The sequence below is a fragment of the Hakea prostrata genome, chromosome 4 (genome assembly GCF_041222555.1).
Source record: "Hakea prostrata isolate BN-2017 chromosome 4, UWA_Hpros_2, whole genome shotgun sequence".
Classification (NCBI taxonomy): domain Eukaryota; kingdom Viridiplantae; phylum Streptophyta; class Magnoliopsida; order Proteales; family Proteaceae; genus Hakea; species Hakea prostrata.
The window spans coordinates 1,489,304-1,514,430 of NC_142603.1; the positions used below are offsets into that span (position 1 = coordinate 1,489,304).

A 25,127-nucleotide genomic window follows, 5' to 3' on the forward strand; every position below is an offset into this window, starting at 1 on the left:
AGGAGAAGAAAAAGAGGTAGACAAACAGAGGCAAGTGGCGATGATAGAGAAAACTGCAAAGTCTTAAGAAAGCAAAGAAGTAGGAGAAAAGAGATAGCTAGAGGCTTAAGAAAATGGAGAATTAGGTGAAAGGAGACAAAGGAAGAAGAAGAGGCGGATAAACAGCAGGCTCTCTCCACCTCAAGCGGTACACCATTTAAGGTTTCCTCGTGGCGGAGTTTAGGAAGACGACTAAAGAAACCATGGAAGCAAGATACCAAGGCTTCAATCCTCATAAGCAAGTTAAATTGTTCTATTGAATACAAGGTAATAACTTGTAGCTCGACTTCAGTGCTGTGCAATTAATGTGCAGCAATTAATGTGCAGCAATGTACTGTGAACGGTCGTCAAGATTTCGATCTCGACTGTCCGTTTTTTCAAAAAGTGTAAAAACACACTTTTGGAGATGGACGCTCGATCTCGACCATGACCATTCGCTGCAAATGTTGCACATTAATTGCGCACCCAAGCAATTTTAAGTAACCTGGGAATCAATGATACGGATGAGAATGAAACGTGCAACTTTGATTCGTGGATCTATTTTTTACAAGAAAAGAATTAGTTACACGGTGAAAAAGAGTTTGAATGTAATTATATTATACTATAAGAAAGTATTAGAAACGGAATGTTAACGCACTAAATGTCGTACTGCGATTCAATGTATGATACTATGATATGTATCATCTTATTATATCATTTTTTATTTTATGAACATTTTTTTGTGTGTAAAAATTGACTTTATTCATAAAAAAATGCAAAGAATAAAAATTTTATAAACATCTAGAAACGGCAAAAAAGTCAAAATAACAAACAATGCGATTTGATTTCACAAGCAAAAAATAAGAACCACTAGCTAGAGGGAAAATACATAAACAAAGATATCTCATCAGCACTAGAACATTACAAAACCATTACTCAAACCCTAAGAAATCTATACGTTTCACAATAATTGTATACGAAATGTAGAATTTCAATCAAATAAAAGGCTCAAGCCATTAGGAGAGTTGGATCATAGAAAATGCAAGATGCATCATTCAAATTGTCTACCAAAATATATATATTAATATTGATCAATCTTCAAAATCTGATAAAAGAATTCAAGGCACGCGTAACAATCAATACATCCTCTTATATACGCGTACACCTTTAATAAGAATGGTTGACTCAATTCAGTAATCAACATATACTTTTTTTTTTTTCTGTTTGGCTAGCTTAGATTGATAAATGGAGTCATCGCATGGATTCCTACATTTAGATAAGCTTTGCCTAACATTATATTTGATACAAGGCCTAAGCTATTCATATATTTTTTTCACCACTTTTCTCAAAGTTATTTTAGGTCAGCCATAACTCTTCTAATTTTTTTAATCTAAATTAAATTACTTTTTCATACAAGCCCTTCCCTTCTTCCATCAGTTGACTTACACAAGAAGCCTCTACTGTGACAATGATAGGAGCAATGAGTAGAACACAGATGGTTTCTTTTGCACCCGAAGAAGAATGTACACTTCTCCATGAGTCCACCCTTTACAAAGTTAAAAGGATCTTCATAATATTCAATGATGCAATAGCTCACCACACAATATGTCACCTGACCCCTTCATATTGGTACTAGCAGCAGTAGTAGCATTAAGGGTGATACAGTAGAACATTTTCTTTACCCCTTAACATAATAGCACATAAAACATGGATCTTCTTAAAGACTGGTGTCACCGGATATTGAGGAAGCAACTATACAAATTCCCATCCCTGTCTTTGATCGTTAAGACAGACTCATATGGTATCCCACAGCTAATGAAATCTTCATAGTGGCCTTGGCTTACAGACTGGGGATATAGCTAATTCATTTCTTCCACTAGATTATGTTTGGCAAAAAAGTATGGCATCTTGATTTGGTTTCTAAATTAATCATTTTTTATTTGTAAAATCTTACATAAGAGACTCTTTTCTCCATATATACTCAAAAGTCAAGGCTGCAACTTCTCCACTCAATGCTATTTTTGTGGTTATGTAAATAATGATGTGCAACACATTTTCTTGGATTGCCCCTTTAGTTAACAGGTGTGATCGTTTTTATATTCAAGCTTGTGGAAAGAGCATCAACCCTTACATTTGTAGGTGAAAGAACTCATTATTTTCAGGCATAGAAATGGGGATTTAAAGAGAATATGTTATTGCACCTTAATGGCTTATGGACCATTTGGGTTAACTATGACAATGTTATCCACTGACAAAGATCAAAGCATCCTTGGGACTTACTCAGATATGCAAGGACTTTAACCGAAGACTATCTTTGCAAGATCAATGCTAAAAAGCAACTCTCCAAGAGATTGAGTTGATTCAGTGGGAAGCACCTACCAAAGATTGGCTAACAATTAACATAGATGGCTCGAGCTACATCAATGATCAATTGCAGAGACAAGCTGATTTTGGAGGGTGGTACTAGATCACATGGGGTGAATGTAACTTTGCTTTTATGAGGGTTGTGGTGAGTGGTAAGCCATGTTAGCGAAAGCAATAGCTCTAAAAAGAGCCTTACGAAGGGCACAAGACTTGGGGTTCTCAAAAAGATTAACATGGATGGCTCGAGCTTCATCAATGATCAACTGCAGAGACAAGCTAGTTTTGTGGAGGGTGGTATTGGATCACATGGGGTGAACTCTGCTTTTTTGAGGGTTGTGGTGAATAGTCAGCTATGTTAGTGGAAGCATTTGCTCTAAAAAGAGCCTTACAAAGGGCACATGACTTAGGGTTATCAAACAAATTAACATAGATAGCTCGAGCTACATCAATGATCTATTGTAGAGACTAGCTAGTTTGGAAGGTGGCACTGGATCACAATGGGTGAATGTAACTTTGCTTTTATGAGGATTGTGGTGATCAGTCAACCATGTTGGCGGAAGCACTTGCTCTAAGAAGAGCCTTACAATGGGCACATGACTTGGGGTTGTCTACTCTCATAGTTGAGGGTGACAATTGAGAAATTATCAATCTCCTAGCTCATCTTGAGAGAGAACCTTACTGGAAAATTGGCAAAATTGTCAATGATGACAAAATTTTAACGTCGTCCTTTGGCCCTCTCGCCTTCACTCACACCAAGAGGGAGGACAATATTATTGTGGACTGCTTGGCGGTGAAAGTAGCACAAACTCAACAGCTTTTCTAGACTGAAATCATCTTTTTTTTTTTTTTTTTTTTATTCGGGCTTAGTTATTTGGTAATCTAAAAACTACGAGGTTTTAAATTTAAATAAACTCATATTTTACCAAATAAAAAGAAAAACATAGAAAAACTCTCTTCAACGATAAAGTTGAAGTACGCTCACCCAAAAGGCCCTCCTTGCTAGATCGTCTACTGTAAAGTTGACGATCATAAAAACATAAGAGAAAGAACATTCCCTAAGAAGGAACTTAGATACATAACATCAGCTTAAGATAGGACTAATATCTAGCGGAGGTAGTGAAGATCCCTCATTAATGAAATCGTTCAGCACCTGACAATCCCATTCCACAACTAATAGATCCACTGCCTCCGCCACTGTGTGGGGGGAGCCCAGAACGAAGGGTTAAGGCCTCACTCATCAAAGCTGATGAGGCATGCTCCAAAGGAGACTGCAAATATTGGCCGGCCCCTAACATCTCTCACTTCGCAATTTAAGCTCGGGCCAATAACCAAACAGATTCAACTCATAAAGTGATGTCAGAAGTCAGTTTCTAAAAATAGGATATAAATACAACCACAAATTATACCAAAGAGAACGCGCAAGAGAATATATAACATATAAACAGATAGGTTAGGTTTATGGTACAGAAGGTACCAAGACTACGACAAAATCCAGGAAATACATTCTCCAAATACCACTTACATTCCAAACAAGCTCTCTATTGGGCACTTAAAAACCTTTTTGCTAAAACAGAAACTAGCTTCTTCATACATACCAAGCTATGCAAATATACAGTAGACTTGTCAACAACAGTTCCAAAACCCAACTTTGCAGAATGGGAAGAGAAAAGTTTTTTTTTTTTTTTTGGGGGAGGGGGGGAGGGGATGAGAGGCCCCGGGATGGGGTTGGGGTTAATAAACACCTCTTCCACCTTTTTTCCAGAGGTGAATACAACCTACCTACTTTCTCGACTGACCAACCAAAGGCATGTGTTTTGGTCAGCAATCATTTTATGATTATACTTTGTCATCATGGAACCACCATCTCGTCTCTTTTGGAGATCTCCCATTCTTACAGTTCTTCACATAGCGATCATTGTCCGCAGGTCGTTGCTGACATAGACAAATTCCATAATTTTCAGTGAGTTTAGTAAGAAAATGGTGATAAAATAGTTTTTCTCCCTCCTATAGAAAGATAAAGGGAAGTTATATGGGATTGGATTTAAACCTTCACTGTCGAGCTCGATAGCATAGAAAGAATGCTGATACAGATGGAACTAACAGTCATCGCTGGGGACCAAGAATCATACAAAATATCTGCCTCACAGAACACATGTAAACAAATGTCAGTGTGAAAAAATCATATTTACTAGGCTCAAGACAGTATACATTTTTTATGGCAGTAATCAATGTGGGGCAACTGAAAATATATGCACTCTAGTAATATAGAAGTGACAATTACCATCCAACAGGGATAAACCGGGCAAGCAGTCCATTTTATACATTCAAATAACAAAAATTACTATTACAACACCAACAATGTCCCAACTTTATGGGGTTGACCACATGGATCCTTCCCTTCCAATCAGCTCTATTTGAGGTCATACTAGATAAGCCCTAAGCTATGCATATCCTTTCTCACCACTTCTCCTAAGGTTATCTTAGGTCTGCCCCTAATTCTTCTAATTCCTTCAACCTTGATTAAATCACTTCTCTGTTTAGGGGCATTTAAGGGCCTCCATTGAACGTAACCGTGCCACCTCAATCGACTTTCATGTAGCTTATCATTTATCAAATAACAAAAATTACTAGTAACCCCCACCCCCGCACGCGCACAAAAAAAGAAGCAAGAAGAAGAAGAAGACAAGTGTAGCTGCCAAAAACAAAAGCATAAGGCTAGTGGAATCAAACTGTTCTAAAGACTGGACCATCTTTGTAGGTCAAGTACCATCCAACAACTACACTGTCAATTCTTCTAGAAGGATAATTCACCAACAGATAAGGATCATAGAATTGCTCCTGACTCGAATAGTTGATAATCAATAGAATTGCTACCAATGTAGGGTTAATTAAGTGGTAAGATCCATACTTCTCAATGGAGAGGTTGTGGGTTCGACCCTTTTGAAAACATTTTGTTTCCAGTATTAAAAAAAGCACCAGTACCAAAAAAAAAATCAATAGAATTGCTCCCAACTCAAATAGTAGATAATCAAGGATTACCCTGCCTAACCCCCCACCAACCCAAAAAAAGAAAAGAAAAGGCAAGTGAATAATCACAAATTGCTCCAAGAAACATAGATCTCAAATCATGTCGGTGCAATTTTTAGCTGGATAGGTTCCATATAGATCTTTTCAACATGCCTGAGCAACCCTAAAATAATTGGGAGGCTTGAGTAAGCAAAATGGAAGGCATTACCAACACTTAGCAGAGAAGTAAGAAAGAGATTTGGAATCCTTTCCAACATTTATTAAGAAATTCATTTACAAGCAACCGCAAACCAATCTCTCCTAGCAATTGGAGAAGGAGAAATCCATTTCTTTATAAGAGTTCCAGGCAACATGTTAAACTTTCACCTATTGCTCCCAATACACTTTTAACAGATTGTATTCATAGGGAAGGCCTAAAAAGAGAAAACAAACTCATCCATAAATATAGCATATGGCAAAACACAGAGTAGAACACCCATTCATAAACAGAACATGTGGCAAACTATAGAAAGTAGAGTGTAAAGAGTAGAGATCTATAATAGCAAACTAAAACAAGGGAGAATCTCATCCAAATTATCTTCACATTGCAAATAATAATGACACAAGGTAACCAACACATATGATATATTTGTACATTGAATGTGTATGCAAATGTGTGCGTGTATGTATATATATAGCACATGGTTGTTTAGCCAAATGGTTGTTAGAATCAAGTTGAACATCAACCAACTTTTTCTTACCTAGTCCGTTGACTATTTGATCCCTAGGCTAGTAAGCTATAGAAACGATACTCTGGAAACGAAACATACACTTCATAGGTTTATGATGAAAACATGTAATAATATAATACATCACCTTCATCACACCACATAGATTATCAATTGCACTTTTCACCAGCACTAGCATTTCTAAACTCCAAAAGCAAACACGAGATCAACATAACCAATATGGTTAAAGGAATAGAGGAAAAGATTGGTATGTTTGTCCACTTGGAAAACAAACAAATCAATCTATGGTAATCTGTATCTAGTTGGGACCTTGTGAAGCCTATGATGTAGAGATAAAATGCCTTATTTGAAGTCAAAATCAGAACACTTATGAATAGTAGAAATCTGTGGTTATGCAACATACAAGGAGAGAGGAAAAGCTCAAAGGGAAATGAGGAGAGAGATCATGAACCAGTTGGTTTCACACCCACAACCTCCACAAAGCCATTCAATGGAAGCCCTCTGTGCTGATCGGCGGCAGTTTGGTTGTTGGAAGTTCTCATCTGTCATCTAAAGGTCTAATTGATATGAAGAGATTAAAACAGTGGCATCTAAAATTCAATTAAAATAGATTTTATTCTAGGTAGTAGAACCTTTAGGAGGTTCAGTTGTAAGGCTTTGCACAGTTGAGCACCACTTGAATTCAACTCCTCACACAACCAAATTTCAAATGCACCATAGATCCGTAGATCCAATTTCTCAATTTAAATGATTCAAACAGTTAGATTGTTTTGGACAGGCCATACTGTACTTTCAGTAATCCACTGATCACTCAGATGCTCAAAGCAATTGAGTAATTGCTTTAACTTGTCTAATTGTCAAATATGGGTGGGTTTTGAACCATGCTAGGAAAAATGGAGGCTTCTGTCTATATCCAATTACCCTACTTGAATAATGAGAAAAGCTTTCTGTGGACTCAAAAGAGGGGAACAGAGTGTTAGTATGTCATGTTTTTCACATGAATTGATCAAAGCGGGTATGCTATCTGTTGGTAGAGGAGATGATCGGGCACATAGGGAAATCTCTTAACAATGAGCTAAGAGAACAAGCTCTCTTTAGGGCATGTTGTAAGGAACACTTGAAGGATGAGTTATGTTTTTCAGGGAATGTGGTTCTCTAGAAAGTTTGGTCTATAGGTGGAAATGTGGGACTAAGTGTCTAGGAAGATTCTGACCTTTATCATGTGGTCAAAGGATCACTTTGATGTGTAGATCTTCACTTCCTGTTGCTTCTGTAACACTCTTGTTAATGGAGACTAATTAAAAAATGAGACTCACTTGACGCAAATAATATTCATCTGACAGCCTAATACCACACAGGAGTTTCAGTGAATGTAAAACACTGTGTAAGTTAAAACTGGGGAATAGGCAGCGTCCAGCTAGCTTAAGGATTTGAGGCAACGAAACGTCAAATTGGCACTGATAGGAAAAGAAACTAGTCAATCAAAGAATCCCTCATCTTCATCCAATGCACAAAATAAAATACCGTCAGACATATTCCTACCTAAGGGGAACATGCCTTGCAACAAACATTATCCATCAAAATATGATCAAGTTCATTTCCCCAATCCCATGTCCCCATAAATAAAAACAATACAGAGTATAGTATGCATGCAATCATCGTACTGGATGAAAATTCCATTCCTATTTAGATAGAAAGCAGACTAAACAGACCACATCAGCAATGAAATACTTGACAGCTACAGTAGCACTTTACGGGCAGTATAAGCCTACACTTAGAATGGAGCAACTATATACCACAGGATCACCCTGATTCGCAATCAAGGGCTTTGCCACCACAAACATGGGTAAGGAAAACATCCGTAGCACTGTGCCAACAGAGATTAAGCGCGAACTTTCAGAACAAAAGCAGCTGAAATACTTCACCCATTACCTAAACATATATGTCCGTTGCTGTAAATGTGTGGATGCAGCGGAGCAGGAGGGACGAATATAACCTGTCCAAGCCAAAATAAAATTCATTTGAGTTCAAAAATTCTCTTGGGAGTAATACCAATTAACAATACAGAAAATCGGACCGTTTCTCTACCTGAGGCGCTTCCATAGGGTAATGCTCAGGAAAATCTACTTGAAGCTGATACGTTTCATTGGCATAAAGAGTTCCGGATGCACCTGTAACTTCGATAACCCACCTTCAAGAAAGAATCATACAAACGCAACTAAAACGCAAATCAAAGAATATGACGATGAATAAAAGACACGTATCAGTTTTAGAGTTTGCAATCGAGTGGAAACATAAATAAAATTTAACAACCCTAACCTTTGGAGATTATCGGTGACTTTATGTTTAAAACCTGCTGGAGGATTAACCTGCCACTCGACGAGTTCCTTCTGGAGTCGATTGCATGCGATCTTGCTCAGAGCCTGAAAAAGCGATAATTAACCAAGAAAAGGTTGAAGTGGAAGGAGAACAGAAGAAAAACTATAAAATATGCGTAGAAGTACAAACAAGGGTAAAATTAGGGTATGAAATCGACAAAAACAACCGAATAGAGCACGAGGGAGAGGAAACCTTGCGAGAAGCAGCGGAAGAACTGGTCATGCTTCTTCCACAGGGCAGCAGAGAGACCTAGAGGTGCCTAGGGTGAGGGTGTTGATGAGCGAATCGAGAAAGTGAAGGATCGAAGAATTGATTTTCCAGAAGAACTCAGATTAGACGATCGAGAAAAAAAAGTGAGAGCGAGACCATTTATAGTTTTCAACTTGGGGAGGATACCGTCCGCCTCCTCCCTCGTTGTATGGTATTGTCCCCACCCGTTCTTGCACTTTCTTTTATTCAATTATATATTTCACTTTTGATTGTTTTTTATTTTATTTTTTGGCCAATTGATTATTTAATCTTTAGAACCAAAAAAATATATAAATAAAATCTTAACCGAACCCTTATGGTTATGGGTCAATCATAAATCACAAACCAAAACCAACCAATAAAAGTTTGATTCGACCATATATCATTGATTGGTCCAACCAACTTGGGTTGACCGGCTAAGAAGTTGACAACTAATTTTCTTTTACTTTTTCGATAAAACGGAGTTGAAAATTTTGGGTCATTGTTTTTGAGTTTCTACTAGTGTTTTTTTATGCCTTATATGTCGATATTACCCCATGCAAATCAATAAAAGACCACATTTCTCTCACCGTCTCTGTCAAACCACCCAACAATGACCAAAACTTACATTTCAATTACTCGTGACTGGATCATACGTGGTCCGGTCGCTCTCATGGGATGGTTCCTTTTTTACTCTAAAGGGATTATTGGTCCACCAATATTTATTTTTATTTTTCAAATATTATTAAACAAATGAAGAATGATTTTTCGTGTGGTTTCCATTGTTCGGAGACTAGATTAGTGATGAATTTATATAGGAGGTCAAAGTTCAAATTGAAATCCACGCACTCCATCACAAGGATCAATTTTCTCATTTTTTTTTGTGCTTTGATGTTTATACTGATTTACACAAATGTTTTTTTTTGTTTATTTTTTTTCGTCTATTATATTTCTTTTCAACAATAACCCCGTTTTCTTTTATTTTTTCATTAGAGCAGAATTTTCCGAAATGAATCCTAAAACTTTATAGATTTTATTTTTTTACATAAAAAAAGAGGAAAATAAAACTTTATTACCGTTGTTTTTTTTATTTGAAAATCAGATCAGAGTTGAATTGGCCCGATTCCACTTGTTTCATATAGGAGTCCGATACTGAACCGATTCGATTCCGGTTATCTTCATAACCCTGAGCAGATCGAAAGTAAAGAAGTGAGGCTGTGAAGCCGGCGGATGAATTGACGACGAGCAACGTTTCCTTTCATAGTTTCAGAGCTCTCATGGCGGCAATTACTTCTGTAGCGTCGTTGTCATCTCTTTTTAATCAACCACACAACGCGTTTCGCGTCAGAATTCAGAGTTGCCGTTGTTTTAAGCTTAGTCTTATCCCTCTCACGGCAAATTCACATCGCTCTTCATCTTATTCTCTTCCAATTCCACGGTCATTCAGGCGGAGTGTTTATCTAAATCATGCCAGGACATTCTGCTATTCTCAATCTCCCCTCTACAAGAAACCTGACGCTCCGAGTCTTCGAGAATTTATGCCTCGAGCTGCGCTCACGGCTTCGGAAGTTCAACCGGGGTAAGCTCTAATAGTGTCGATTATCACATTAACATTCGAGGGTTATAATGCCAAGTGCTTATTAGATATTATTTTTAGCTTCTTTTTTTATTTTTTTTATTTTTATTTATTTTGTTTGTCACACCCTTCACTCAAGATACGTTTATGGATTTTGGCTCTCGTTTTGAATTGATTTTTGGGTTTGTACTTGAATTTCTCATCGTCTGAAATCATTTGTAGCTCTCATTGTGGCTTTAGGTTTCTGTTTTAACTTTTAAGTTACTAAGAAAGCTCCGCTTCAATGTTCATTAGTTTCGCACTAGGTGCATATGAGGTTGGATGCAGTGCCAGGTTTCTACCTTTAGTTGCCTCCAATTCTTATGACATAATTTCTATCACACACTCAAAATGGCAATTTGGTGGGTTGAAAGGGCTGCAGGATTTGCCCATAAAATTGTTAGTTAGGATTTAGGTTCAGTGTGCTGAACTGACATATAAGGCCTGTAAAGGATTATTATGTAAATCATGAGAACTAAAATTCAGATAACATTTTCTGAAATAAACCTTTATTTTGGTGGGAAAGTAACAAAATTTGCAAGAGTGAAAACTGCTACCTAGCTTGAAAAATTGATACAGAGAAATTTTCAATCTATTGAATGAAATTAAATAAATTTCATGGAGGTGCTAAATTCTATAATTTACAATAGTCCTGTACAACCCAAATCAGCAGCATCCTTTCTTTTGTCTTTTTTTTTGGCAGTAAGAAAGTGTAACCTAGGCACATCAATTAGCTTTTGCTAGAAAATTGGTACACTCATTATCTGGGATTATTTCTAGGAAACTGATCATCCAGGGGTATGACAGCAGTCATACTACACATGGGGGTCTGTTTACCCATTACCAAGCTACTCTTTGTATTGGTAGGATGACAACCCCTTCTTGTAAATCTTCTCTTCATCGGATGATGCTGACCATCGTCTTTTTGCCTTCCTGGAAGGATTTGGTGTCCTATTCTGCCATTCAGGTGCCTCAGCTGCTTCATATGATTTTTATGAACCAGTCAGATGCGACTACTAGGCTTCATCTTATGAGGCTGTATTTGCACTTTCTTGTGTCTATACCCCTCTCCTGTTGAGCTTTGAGTTGGAACAAAAGCCTTTGTATGTTACAACTATTTTCTTTTCCACTGCCTTTTTTGAAGCTAGCTTCAAGTTCCATGATGGAGTTAAAGATCAATCCTCGGGCGTTGGGGAGTGACTTTGCATGGATTGTCTTATGGTAGCCATAACAACAAGGACTTACCAAAGAGGCAGATCCATAATACTCACAATACAAAGCTCAATTGTCACTAACTACAACGACTGACAAGGAATTTGCTCCACAGAAAAGATGCTTTTAACCACTCTACAAGAGAAAGCTGGTCAAGGTGTGGTGTCAAATCACTTAAATGACAGACCATGACGTCTCTTGTTCTATGCATGCTCTATTTCTAAGCTTACAACAAGATAATTGGCTAACCAAGAATCTATCAATTTGGATAGAGAAGGAAATCAAGAACTATTCCCTTTTCCCCATAGATGTAGGCAATGCTTGTAGATGAAGCTTTTGAGCTAGCAAAACTAAGAAAGAGAAGAATTAGCAGTATAGAAGAATAGAACAAAAATCCGTTTAGATGTCTATGTGTGTGTTCGGTAACACCTTTGTTTCTTGCTTCTGATGTTTTTCTGTGCTAGTGGAGCAGAAAAACAGAATCTTCTATTTTGTTATACTGGTCTATTTATGTGCCAGTGAGACAAACCACCCTCTTTTTTACTAGAAACAAGATAGAAACCTGCAACTCTGCGTTCTCTTTTGCCTCTATTGGAATAGGTTTACCAAACACCATTCTATGGCTCAAAAACACTTTTTTAGCCACCCCCCCCCAAAAAAAAAAAAAAAAGAAGAAGAAAAAAGAGAGTTTAGGTGATCATCCATTTCCTTTTTTGTTATTAACTTTATATCTGCTTCCTCAAAACATGGGCAAAAAAGGATTAGTGTTAGAGCAGGTACCTATTGATGCCCTATATCAAGCACCCACTCCTATTTATTGATTGAATATCTTTCTCAAACACTGGATTTTGCCTTTGTGATTGAGCTTACGTCAAGCAACCCACCCCATATGACTGACCTTTTCTCTTTTTCTTTCTCTCTCCTTTTTTTTTTTTTTTTTTTGGGGGGGGGGGCAAATCTGATTTCCTTTTCGGGGGGGGGGGAAATGTGATTTCCTTATCAATTTCCTGAAGAATATTAGCTTGTTTTAGATGTGAATGTATCGTCCTTTGATTTCTAGAACATCAAATAGACTTCTCAGGCCAAATTGAATGAAGTCTAAACAAAATTAGAATGCTGAACCTCTTGGATAGCGGATAAATCCACTTATAAAGTTGATGTAACTAGGATTGGCAACCATATGGCCCTTCATATTTTAGGCCCAAATTCAGTCCACAATCATGCGATTCCAAGAGCTGGCCGAATTACCCTAGGGGTGTTTTGGTCATTTACCCACCTCCTTTGGGCTCCAAAGTGCTCCAAAATGATTTTAGGATCATAGATCTACTTCTTGTTTTTCAGTTGGACTATGGTTAAGAATCCTGATCAGACTAGGAGTCCTAGATGGGATCCAATCTTGCCGGATTCCTTCTGGAAACTGGTTATCTATTTTGCAACTTATTTTTGTTCAGAAGTTCTCTAGAAGCCTCCTTGTCTAGTTGTTCTAAGGGTCATTTTTAAGTTGTTGATTTGCAAAAGAAATCCCAATGCGTATTGGATTCCCTAAAGTTGAGTCCAAGTAAGTTTCCTCAGTTGAGTTCAAGTTGGCTTTCTTTATTGAGTCCTAGTTGTATTCCTTCAATGAAACAAGGCTATAAATACCCTGTCACACCTTTTAACGAAGGAGAATTGATGATTATTGAAGAAAGCTGAGAATTGAAGGAAGATGAATGGGGTAGTTGGTTCCCTAGGAGGGAAGCCTGCAGCTGGTTTGAGAATTCTCATTTTGCTAAAGATTTTCAACGTCTCTTCCCCCTATGAGTAAGTACTGCATCCTCAACCCCATCCCTACCCTTCCCTCTTCTTCCCCCATCCATCACAACCTTTTTTTTTTTTTTCTTGAATTTTTCTTGAATTTTTGGACTTCTCTAGAGACCTAAATTTCAAGGTTAGATCTGTCCCAAACTTTAGGAGCCTCATTCCTCCAACCCCAGTGATCTTAGATCCCTGCTTGACCCCATTTTGACTGTCTGATTTCAAAACATAATTATTTTCTTGAATTTTCATACTTTCCAAAACCCTAAAAACAAGAACCTTAATATCTTTTAATTTAGCCATCCAAACCCCACCAAATGTGGGGGATCTTATTTCCATATTGTTACCTATATTCTATCCAAGTTTCAACCTTTTTTGACACCTATAGACACTAGTTTCTCATCTCAAGGAATTTATCCCATGTCTTCCATGGGACAGGTTATGTATCTTTGAAATCCTTAGAACATATTTTACCATAAAACATTAACTTAACCTTTCCTTTTAGGAAATCATCCCTTCACAACAAATATCACAAAGGAACTCATATCCCCTAAATTCCAAAAACCTGAGAAACTCTAGAATTGCAAAAACCCTAAATTCCCAAGCCTTAGCTGGAAGAATAATTTTGCGATTTAAAATTCCGTTAAACAGAATAATTTTCTTCTTTTTCCAGCCATTAAACAGCTTAGCCAAACCTACTGCCTTCCCCATCATACCTACATCAACCCTAGACCCCTGTAATGCTAGCCACAGGGCATAATTGGACTTCATCAGCTGCTGTCAACCTGCAGTTTGACCTAAAAACAGAATTAAGACCCTAGATTAGTGCTGGTTCTTTGAAAGAGGATCCTGAAGACTGGCCCAGACCCTGGGTTACATCAAGTGTTCAGAAGGATAGCTGGTTCAATCCAAAAAAAGCCAGTTCTAGAAGAAGAGAAGAAGTTCGAAATGGAAATGTGATGGCATGTGCTCAGAAATGTGAAGAGAATTGACTCATGGTGTGCCCTACTGGACTCTAACGAAGTAAAGGGCTTGGCACTGAGTACACATAGCTGATTTAAGATTCAAAAGAACAGCTGTCAATAATGAGTGATCTTGATGCCATTTGAGTTTCATGTTGAAAAGGCAAGTGACAGAAGATTTCTTGCCAGTGGTCCCTGTTTTATTAATATATGTAGTTTCCATTGGCCTCAAGTTATGATTTCTAGTTTAATTTTTTTTCGTTGTTGGGGCACAAAAAATGAGAAGTTCTCTGTGGGTTGATACTGGAGCTGAAGTGAACCACATTCTCATTAGGTTTCTGGTTTAGAGATTTGCCAGTTCAACTGCTGGATAGTTGCTTATTATCAAGAAGTGGGTGCGTTGCACTTCAGTTGTGGCTCTTGAGGAGTTGGGAAGAAATCAAGAGAGACCTTTTAGGTATTGCTTAATAATTTCTGCTGTTTTTTGGAGAAAAATTTGGCTATGATGGAACTTATGGGCTTTCATCCTACAATTGTGGTTCTGGGATTTCCCATCAGTCTTGTTTTTGTCTTCAACCCGTTACCAGGTCTGTCTACATGGGACTGACACCTTCCATCATATTTGGATACAAGTCAGTGGTCCTGTAGGAATTCAAGGTTGACATGGGATGGTTTGGAGTCACTCAATTCTTTTCTGGCAGCTAGACTTATGGCCTTACTGATGCAACATAAGTCTAGCTGAGGTGGCATTGAGCTGAATGAGTCATTACTAAATGAATGACACGTCGGGGGTAATAGATATCAACATAGTGAAAAATTGAGCAATGATTTAGAGCAATTTTTTCAAACCATTTATATGCATCGGACTTCTTTTTTAAAAACTAATAACAAGTTCTTTTTCTGTAGATTTTTGGTCCTTATGCATTTATTGGATTGTTATAGGTAGATTATTCTTTAAATTGATGGAATATGTTAATGATGCTTAGACTTTGTTTGCATGTAGTCCTTAAGCAAGCATTTTCAAATATCCCTGTATATTATATGATAGCTGGTACCAATTAAAACTTTTACCTGCGTCCCTCCCCTTATTTTTTCCTCCTGTTTATCTCTGTAGCCCTGGATCAGCTTTGGAAGTTCTTCCAAGAGGTCGTATTTACCATGAAACTTATGGATGCCAAATGAATGTTAATGACATGGAGATTGTCCTTTCTGTCATGAAGAAAGCTGGATATAGTGAAGTGGTAGATGCTCCAGAGAGTGCAGAGATAATTTTTATCAACACTTGTGCTATTAGAGATAATGCAGAACAAAAGGTCTGGCAGAGACTTAACTATTTCTGGTTCCTTAAAAGACACTGGAAGAGCAATGTCTCCATTGGAAGATCACAGTCTTTGCATCCTCCAAAAGTCGTCGTCTTGGGGTGCATGGCTGAACGGTTAAAGGATAAGATACTCGATGCAGATAAGATGGTTGATGTTGTCTGTGGGCCGGATGCATACAGGGACTTACCACGGTTACTGGAAGAGGTTGACTCTGGTCAAAAGGGGATCAATACTCTTCTTTCCCTTGAAGAAACTTATGCTGATATCAGTCCAGTTAGAATTTCAAAGAATTCAATCAGTGCATTTATCTCTGTAATGAGGGGATGCAACAACATGTGTTCATTTTGTATTGTTCCATTCACTAGAGGACGAGAGAGATCACGTCCTGTGGAATCAATTGTGAGAGAAGTTGGTGAGCTTTGGATGGATGGTGTGAAAGAGGTAACACTTCTAGGTCAAAACGTGAATAGCTACAATGATGCCTCTGGGAGTGACAAAGACAATGGTCCAGGAGCCAATTGGAAATATAGTGAAGGATTTTCTAGCACGTGCAAGGTGAAATCGATGGGTCTGCGCTTTTCTGATCTCTTGGATCAACTCTCTACAGAATTTCCTGAGATGCGTTTCAGATATACATCCCCACATCCTAAAGATTTTCCGGATGAATTGCTGTATCTTATGCGAGATAGACATAATATCTGCAAAAGTATCCATTTACCAGCACAAACAGGAAGTACAACCGTCCTTGAAAGAATGCGTCGAGGATACACCCGGGAAGCATATTTGGATCTTGTACAAAAGATAAGGACTATCATTCCCGATGTTGGGATAAGTAGTGATTTCATCAGTGGTAAGAGATTATAGAATCCTCTTTTCCTGAATTTATTGAATTTTATTCATACACAGTAGATTAAGACATCGATGACCTTGAGGTTTTATGATGAATTTACCACAAAACTGAGTTGCTTATTGACGTCAGGACTATCGTGATTCAGGCAGACCATTCTATGTAACCAGTGAGGACATGGATCCAACCAAATCTATCAGTTATTCTTCACAAAAATAATTATTTTTAACCTTTTACAAGAAGAAAGTTAATCACTTACATATTGGGGGGGGGGGGGGGGGGGCTTAGTGCATTGGTTGGTGGACCACAGTTGTAGCCTGATGTCAGAAATTGAAACAGCCTTTCAACAAAATTGTTGGGGTAAGGCTGTGTAGGAATACCCCCTGGACTCCACTTGTGTGGATGCCTTTGGCACCAGTTTGCCCTTTTTATATTCTCCTATTTATTTGGCCAACACAAAAACTTCCACCATTATTGAGAGAGAAATTCTCTCTAACCAGATTATGACACTCAAAGCAGACAGGTGTGGAGGTAGGTTAAAAAATAAGATGATTTTTATTTCAATTTACAGGGAGTTGGAATACCATGTTGTCTAAAATATCTGATTGTGTTGCAGGATTTTGTGGAGAAACAGAGGAGGAGCATGCTGATACATTAAGCCTCCTAAAGGAAGTTGGTTACGACATGGCATATATGTTTGCATATAGCATGAGGGAGAAAACCCATGCCCATAGAAACTACGTTGATGATGTCCCTAGTGACATCAAACAAAGAAGGCTTACTGAGCTCATTGAAGCATTCCGTGGGACAACAGGTCAGTGTTACGATTCACAAATTGGAACGACTCAACTTGTGTTGGTTGAAGGACCAAACAAGAGAGCTCCTGAGACAGAGCTTATTGGCAAGACTGACAGAGGACATAGGGTTTCATTTGTTAATGTTCCAGTCCCGCATTCAGATAAGAATTATGATAAATTGATGCCTAAAGTTGGTGACTATGTAGAAGTCAAAATATCGAAATCAACAAGAGCATCTTTGTTTGGGGAAGCATTGGCCGTAACAACCTTGAGCTCATTTCACAGCAAAACGGATGATGTAGCTGTTGCTTTTGCAAACAGGGCTTAGAAACTTATTGAAATTAATGAGAGCACCTTTGGTAAGTTTAGCGCTGGCTGTAAAAATTTTGAACTTGTTTTGTAGAAAGGCAAAATGAATGTTGTTGATGTTGCCTGTGCAGTGTGCAGGCGGCACTTAAAATCTTTTTCTAGTGGGTTTTTCTTTTTCCCTAAGAAAATGAAAGAAATTTATTTTGAGCGTCTTCAGATCCATTTCAGATGCAGGGATGGGAGAACACAGGCTACTCGATAATTTTTAGGGGTTTTGAGCACAAATTTCGGAATGAGGGAGTTAGAGCAATGGAAGTAACTACAGCAGTATTTAAAATTCTAAGAGCAAATTGCACTAGCACTTCAAAATGGAGGTCTTAAAGCATTGACATCCCACTTTATGTTTAAAAAATACAAAGCCTTAAAATTTGATTTTTATTTGAAATATTTGACCAATTTGTCACTGAAAACCTTTCAGACACTGTTTATTATAGGGATATTTTTTAAAATAAATAGTGATTTAACTATTTTAATTGATAAATTTGATAAATATAACAACAACAACAATAAGCCATGTCCCAACTAAATGGGGTAGGCTACATAGATTATTGCTCTCCAATTAGTTATGTTCGAGGCCATGCTAGATACAAGGCCTAAGCTATACAAATTATTTCTCACCACTTCTCCTAAGGTTACTCCGCCAGTGTTTTCTTGCCGGTCCCAAGCCCTGGTAAAGGAGGAGGGTTGGTGCATGAGGTTGGTAGCCGGCACCGAAAAAAATCTAGCCAAACATTTTTTTATGGATTCGACTTTATATGATAAATTTGATAAATATATTAAATAAAAATATAATTTTAGGATTTTTGTATTTTTTAAACATAAAATGGGGTGTCAGTGACTTAAGGCCTTCATTTGGGGTGCCAGTTCAATTTGCTCAAAATCTAATGCAGATTTTAGTGGTTGTATTGACTCTATAAGTAAACGGAACTTTATTTCATTACAAAAATAGGATTGTTATCTAGGAGAATTTCCCAATTAACCATTATAGATTCGATTTGTAGTTCATTTTATTAGTTTTCAGATTGGATTTGATTGGGTATACCACTCTATGAATCCGAAACCGAACTGGATAAGTAAAACCACTATCCCACCTGTATCTGGCATAAATCTATAATAGGCATTTAAATTGGAATCTTAAACTTTAATAGATATTCAATAATTATCCAATACCTATTTCATTATTGATTGATGATTGTCATTTTTTTTATTTTCAATTTTCAAATTTATGAAGAAAAATGAGCTTCAGGTAGCTACAATGCAAAAGCTATGGAGCTCGTTAGTCAATGTTCATACTAATGCCTTAGTGATGATTGAAGGGATTTAGGATGCATTTGGTAACAGTATTTTTTGAAAATAAAACTCTTTAACGTAATTGTTTGTTAGTGTCTTTATCAATAAATAGTGGTTTGAACACAATTTTGACAATTTTGGTAAAATATGTGTTGAAAACACTTGAGGTGATGACATATATTTTTTTTAAAACAACAACAAATTAGTATGAAGACGGGAAAGAATTAGAAGTTGCATGTGAATAAAGTTTGAGTTGAATGTTCCCCTCTTTGAAGTAATTTTAAAGTGTTTTTTGTTTTTTAGAACAATGAAACAAGTCAAAGTTATTTTACGTAAAGCTTTTTTCAGACAATAAAATTAGACTGGTTCGTTTTCTAAGAACGAAAGAACGATCCATTTAACTAACGTTTTTTTCTTTGTCATTATAAGAACGGTAGAATACAAAAAATTGTTCTTTGGCCTGTTACCAAACCGCGCTTAAGAAGCAATGAGATAGGGATTCAAAGGCATAGTTGGCATGGTAAACCCAATGTTCTCAACTCTTAATAAGAAAAAAAAAAAAAAAGAAGAAGAAAAGAAAAGAAAAGGAAAAAAAAGAAAAGAAAAAAAGAAGAAAGGAATCGTTTTAACTGATCAGAAACTGTGAAAACCCACTTTGCCTCAGATGGATTCAACGAAAGAAGATATGGGCTTCAGTTCCATCTGGTTTGACTTGTTCGGTCCGCATTTATGACCGAATCAGAAAATGGGCTGAACGAGTTATTCCGGTTTAGGCACGACATTGGAAGTTGGAACGTCTTTATAAAATCAAACCGGGCTTAATTGCATTAGCAACCCTATGGTCCGTGGCTGAATCACTCATGGTGTAATAGCCAAGGAGGCTATGCTTAAAACGGCTTACCTTACCCGCGGCCGCTCCCGCTGCAACCTCCGCTAGGCTGCACTTTGGGTTCTGCAAATTCTTGCTTCTTCCCCTTTTTCCTTGGGCATTGGATAAACTTCGCGGTTATCTTCAATTCTCCCTGAGGTACTAGTTCTCTATTCGATTCTTCTGGTTTTCTCACCTTCCTGTTCCTGTATCTCTTGTTGGTTCTCTCTAACGGAAGGAAGGACCCAAGGGATAAACACTACAAGTGGACCTAGTTCTTCCAAATTCTAACTATTCAAAGGTGCCAACCCTATGTCCCCAGACTTTCATATTCATATATCGTATTTTCGTTTCTGCAACTTATTTGTTAAGCTCAAATATAATTGCCAAGTTTGTATAACCTCTAAATATCACGTATTCGTTTAGAATGGAAGTACTGTTAGAGCGGCAGGACTTTACCCACAATTGGATCCCCACTTTTCCTTTTAAGTTTTTTTGTCACTGTTTATCTTAGTTATGAATTAACTGTTATTCGTATCCACGCCAATTTGATTTCTGTAACTGTAGGACTTCATCCCATTCTGCAGATTATGGGGAAAAAGAACAAGATAAATGATGGAGAAGGGTTCAAGCACAGAGGGGAGGGTGACCACTCTCCTTGCACCGTTTACGTTAGTAACTTGCCTTACTCCTTCACTAACTCACAGGTATTATTCTTTTTCTTCCTCTGTCTGTGTTCACTTTTTTTGTTTTTGTTTGATTTTTTAATTACAATATTCTATAAAATGCTTTTCCACATTCTGTTGTTTCCTTCTCACCAAGTTGATATGCATTCCTGACTCTTAGTTGGAAGAAGTATTTAGCGAGATTGGTCCCATAAGGCGCTGCTTCATGGTAACACAGAAGGGTATGCAATGCGCAACAAGCATGTACTTTACTTGCATTTTCTTCAGTTGTATTTATCTTGTAGTCGTTGAATTGGTTATTGTCCAATAGCTTGCTTTGTTTTCACGATAATACAAGAGCACCAAAACAAACTATAAAATGATTCACATCCTAATGAGACACTTTTGTGGTTTAATTCAGTAAGGTAGAATACGGTATACAATGTGAAAGTCCGTGGTTGAATTCATTTTCTGTACCTATTCTAGTGCTGGTGTAGTGTCAATTTAATTGCATGGGAAGATAAAAAATTGAGGCTGCAGGGTTTGAGTTTTTAGGATCAAGGCTTTAGGCTTAGGTTTTATATGGTTAGATGTTAGGTACCAATGGGTTTTAGGTCTTGGTCCTTAGTTCAGAGTAAAAGCTACTGGTTTGGCGAATTCATAAGAACGGAAGAGAAAGAAAAAAGAAGACCTTACCGGTGGTTCTTGGTCCCCCCTCCTCCGCTCTTGTTTCACACAGGTTTGGTCTTCCCTCCCCCCTCTCTTGGATATTCCCTGTGACCTTCCCGTCTGGACCCCCTCCCCCTCAAAACCTTATCCATTTTCTCTGCTTGGAACTTACTTCGCTCCCCTCCCCCCGTCCCCTTGACCTCCTGGTTTGGTTTAAAGGCCACATCCCGTGCCACTCCCTAATCCTCTGGAGAGCCCTCAACCTTGGCCTCCCTATCCAGGCTTTTCTTACTAGCCGTTATATCCCAATGAACCCTAACTGTATCCTTTGCTAGAAGGGTTCAAAGGACATTGAGCATCTCTTCTTCACCTGCCCCTTCTCCCGTCTCATTTGGGGAAAAGCCCTAGCCTCCATTTGATTCTGTTCGAGACGCTTTTTTGGTTTTACTCGAGATTGGCATTGGATTTTGAGAAACTTTTTGGGCTCTTCTATTTGTGATTGGGTCAGGAAGCTGGTCTTTAGTGCCACTATCCACCACTTGTGGTGGGAGTGCAACCTAAGGAGATGGACTTCCAAATTTCGATCCCTAAACTCAATTTGAAAAGCCATTTGCTTTGATGTCTCTACTAGGCTTGGGTCTATTCCCCACCCCCCGGATGATGATACCCCATGGAACAGGCTCATTGTTGTCTCCTGGTGTCTTGATTCCCCTCTCCTGCCTCCCTCTTGAAGGCTACTTCCCCCCCTTTCCCTCTTTGTATTTTGTTCTTGCAGTTTTATTTATTTAATTATTCATTCAAAAAAAAAAAAAAAGAAAACAAAGAAGAAGAAGACGATGCTGTTTGTTGGACGATCAGTTAGTTGAGTTGTATCAAGGACTTGGCTTTACTCAACACAATATTGCAATTAGATGATAAATGTTGGTCTTCTAAGAGAAAATATATAAACATGGATGGTACTTCTTTCCTAATATATTGTTCATGAATTGAAATTATATACATAACATAAGGCAATAGTGTTTTGCTAATTTTTTTTGTTCCATATTGCAGGCTCAAATGTACACCGCGGCTTTGCATTTGTTCAATTGTAAGTTTTGATAATATTTGTTGCTCTTGTGCGTGCTGTTAGGCTTTCTGTCTCCACAAAAAAAAAAAAAAGAAGAGAAAATTAAAGGGTAAAAAACACTCTTGCCTGGAGTGTATGTGGAAGATAGGTTGTCAAGTATTCCTAGGTTTAGGCTTTGTTTTGTAACACTGGGGGAGTGATTTCCTTGATCTTGTTTTATCTGGCAGCTTGGTAGTGGAATTAGGTTGGCAAATCTGCCTCCAATTTCTGTTCTGGGAACTAGACATCAGAGGAAAAAAGAAATCTTTCTCAGAACAACTTTGAGGAAATGAAGTTTGAAGCATAAAAACATATACTTGAGTATACAAAGTTTGTAGCATATGAGGTTGAGATGCCAGTGACCTCTATTCTTGGAAAAGTATGACAGACTCATCAGATCTATATGATGAAAGGCTCAGGAATCCAATGGATCTGTTTATGCTGGAAAAAAATAATCGAACAGGGGTTCCAGTTGAACTTAAGCCAAAACCAGATGCAGTTGACCCATCTTGTCTCTAGGCTAGACATCTTTACCTGTTATTAGGCATGGATGCGCCTCTTAATATCCTGCTAACTGTTTCCAGTCGTAGTTGTCAGCATGCTGCTCACCCAGGTACCTTGGTTGCTTGTGTCTGAAACCCCCCTCCCCCCCCCTCAAGAGAGAGAGAGAGAGAAAAAAAAAAAAAAAAAAAATAAAAAAAGAAGAAGAAGAAGAAAAGAAAAGAAAAGAAAAAACACAAGAAAAGAAAAAAATGACTTGGCAACTATGCTTGCCTTTTATTATACCATGACATTTCTTTCTTTTCCTTTTCTTTGTTTAAGTGCATTTAACGTTCTTCTTTGATAGTTCCTTAGTATATTTACACAATGGTTATCCTCATGATGCCTGGGCCACATCATTGCTGGCCAAGGCTTGCATTAGTACAACAATTGGTCCTCATGTCCATTTGCTTATTCTTATCCTTCCTCCCTCTCCTTGTTTGTAATTGTTTACATGTTTTGTATTTGGGCCTCTCACTGAAATTGCTGACAATTATTCATAATATAAATATGCAGTGCTGTTACAGAGGACGCTGATCGTGCTATTGAGCTGAAGAATGGTGTGTTTATTGGTGGTAGGAAAATTGGAGTTAAGCATGCCATGCATCGTCTTCCTCTTGAGCAGCGCCGGTCAAGGATGAATCAAGGTTATTTATGGTGCCGTGGTTCCACATTGTGTTCTATAATGCTATTGTTAATTTGTGTTACCTACTTATTTCAACCCCCACCACCCCAAAAAAAAAAAGAGAGAAAATAAGGTGTTAACTTGACTCTGTTGCCTGCAAATCTGGATCTTGTCAAAAGAATGAGTGTGCTATTTTGTTAGTCCCTCATCTTTGTTGGCTTGTATTTTTTATGATAAAATATCTTAACTGTTATTTGTCTAAGTTTTTCCAGCTGATGATTCCAAGACAAAAGAGGAAGTTCTTCCTGCTGATGACTCCAAGACAAAAGAGGAAGTTCTTCCTGCTGATGATACCAAGGGAAAGGAGAAAGTTTCTCCTGTTGGTGATACCATGGAAAAAGAGAATTTGTCTGGTGTTATGGTCCAACATGAACGAGCTTCCAAGCTGCAGAAAATAGGTTTTGATAAAGTGAAATGCTGTTTGATTTTGCCTTCCACTTTTTCCTCTGGTTGCCAGCTATTTTGGAGTCATGTTTCTTTTTTGCTTCCTGAAAAGTGATTATTATGAATGCATATTGTTTCAGGGAAGTTTCAGGGAACCAGGAAAGTGAAGTCAATTTCCATGGATCCTAGAGAGAAAGAGGATTCTTTGGATAAGCAGAGGTAGTGACTATTTGTTTTGACATTAGCTGATTAGTGATACTAGTATTTGATTGCAATATGCTAGATTTTAGGATGCCAACATATTTCATCCTGGCTGAAGGATTGCTTCTCAGGCTTGTGTACCTAGATACTCAATCTACTGTTGCTAGAAAAACAGAGGGAAATGACATTAGATGAGAAAATTATTTCTATAAAGTGATATCTACTTGTCATTTTGAATCATCATTTGCCAAGTAATTTCCCCCTTTTTATTAGTTATTATTAGTGATTCATAATAGAATCCATAAAGAAAACCAAATTAAGGTTGTTATTCTAGTAGCAAGTTTGGACCAATACAACAACGAAACACTTAGCCTTAATTCAACTTAATGGGGTTGGCTACATGGATCTAAGGCGTCAAGCAAACCAAGTAGGAAAAGTGAGATCAAACAAAAAGGGATGAAGATATGGGAAAAGAGGAAGTCAGAGTGATGTGAACCAGGATCTAAGGTTTAGTTGATTGGAATTTTGCCCTAGAACCAAGCTCACTCTAGGATCTTCTTCTCCGAGAATCAGCAGTCTTATAGGATGTGAACACCTTCAGTGGTTGAGTTTTGGGTAGATTCTATATATGTAAGGGTTAGGCTAGGGTTTGTGTAGTTTTGGCCATGCTAGGCTAGGGTTAATGTAGTTTTGGCCATGCTTAAGGGTCTAACATTTCTTGTTTAAGGGCTTGAAACCTAGCTTTAATTGCAGTTTCAGATCTGAATTTTACAGTTTAGGCTTTTGGAATCTAGGTGTTTAATAAGATTATGACCACAGGGAAAATGCCAAATGATTGGAGGAGAAGTGTTGTGGTTCCAATTTACAAAAATAAAGGAGATATTCAAAGTTGTAATAACTATAGGGGCCTTAAATTGATGAGCATACGATGAAATTATGGGAGAGAATAATTGAAACCCGTTTGAGACACTTAACTACAGTTACGGAGAACCAATTTGGGTTTATGCCGGGAAGATCTACAACGGAGGCTATTTACTTAATTAGGAGACTTATGGAAA

At 37.7% G+C, this 25,127-nt stretch overlaps 3 protein-coding genes across 6 annotated transcripts in view; 2 read left to right on the top strand and 1 right to left on the bottom strand.

Annotated features, from left to right (window-relative positions):
- Positions 1-3,226: 3,226 nt before the first annotated feature.
- On the bottom strand, positions 3,227-8,940 carry LOC149016962 (putative ubiquitin-conjugating enzyme E2 18). The gene is made up of 6 exons (XM_089151262.1): positions 8,709-8,940; positions 8,457-8,560; positions 8,226-8,328; positions 8,070-8,133; positions 4,430-4,518; positions 3,227-4,314 (listed from the first exon to the last, which is right to left on the bottom strand). The coding sequence occupies exons 1-6, from the start codon at positions 8,736-8,738 to the stop codon at positions 4,219-4,221; spliced, it is 486 nt and encodes a 161-aa protein (XP_089007388.1). The 5' UTR covers positions 8,739-8,940; the 3' UTR covers positions 3,227-4,218.
- Positions 8,941-9,921: 981 nt separating this feature from the next.
- Positions 9,922-17,835, top strand: LOC149016963 (Methylthiotransferase). Its single transcript, XM_089151263.1, has 3 exons — positions 9,922-10,323; positions 15,442-16,499; positions 17,113-17,835. Exons 1-3 carry the CDS (start codon positions 10,022-10,024, stop codon positions 17,619-17,621), a joined length of 1,869 nt encoding a protein of 622 aa, XP_089007389.1. The 5' UTR covers positions 9,922-10,021; the 3' UTR covers positions 17,622-17,835.
- Positions 17,836-19,805: 1,970 nt separating this feature from the next.
- LOC149016964 (RNA-binding (RRM/RBD/RNP motifs) family protein) overlaps positions 19,806-25,127 on the top strand; it is a 45,546-nt gene continuing 40,224 nt past the window's right edge. Inside the window, exons 1-7 of one of the 4 annotated variants that reach the window (XM_089151265.1) lie at positions 19,806-20,121; positions 20,388-20,527; positions 20,667-20,727; positions 22,205-22,241; positions 23,316-23,446; positions 23,697-23,882; positions 24,009-24,087. In XM_089151265.1, coding sequence (XP_089007391.1) covers positions 20,411-20,527; positions 20,667-20,727; positions 22,205-22,241; positions 23,316-23,446; positions 23,697-23,882; positions 24,009-24,087 — 611 coding nt within the window. In that variant the 5' untranslated portion in view covers positions 19,806-20,121; positions 20,388-20,410. The remainder of the gene's footprint in view (positions 20,122-20,387; positions 20,528-20,666; positions 20,728-22,204; positions 22,242-23,315; positions 23,447-23,696; positions 23,883-24,008; positions 24,088-25,127) is intronic. The other 3 variants (XM_089151266.1, XM_089151267.1, XM_089151268.1) reach the window with 3 other exon arrangements.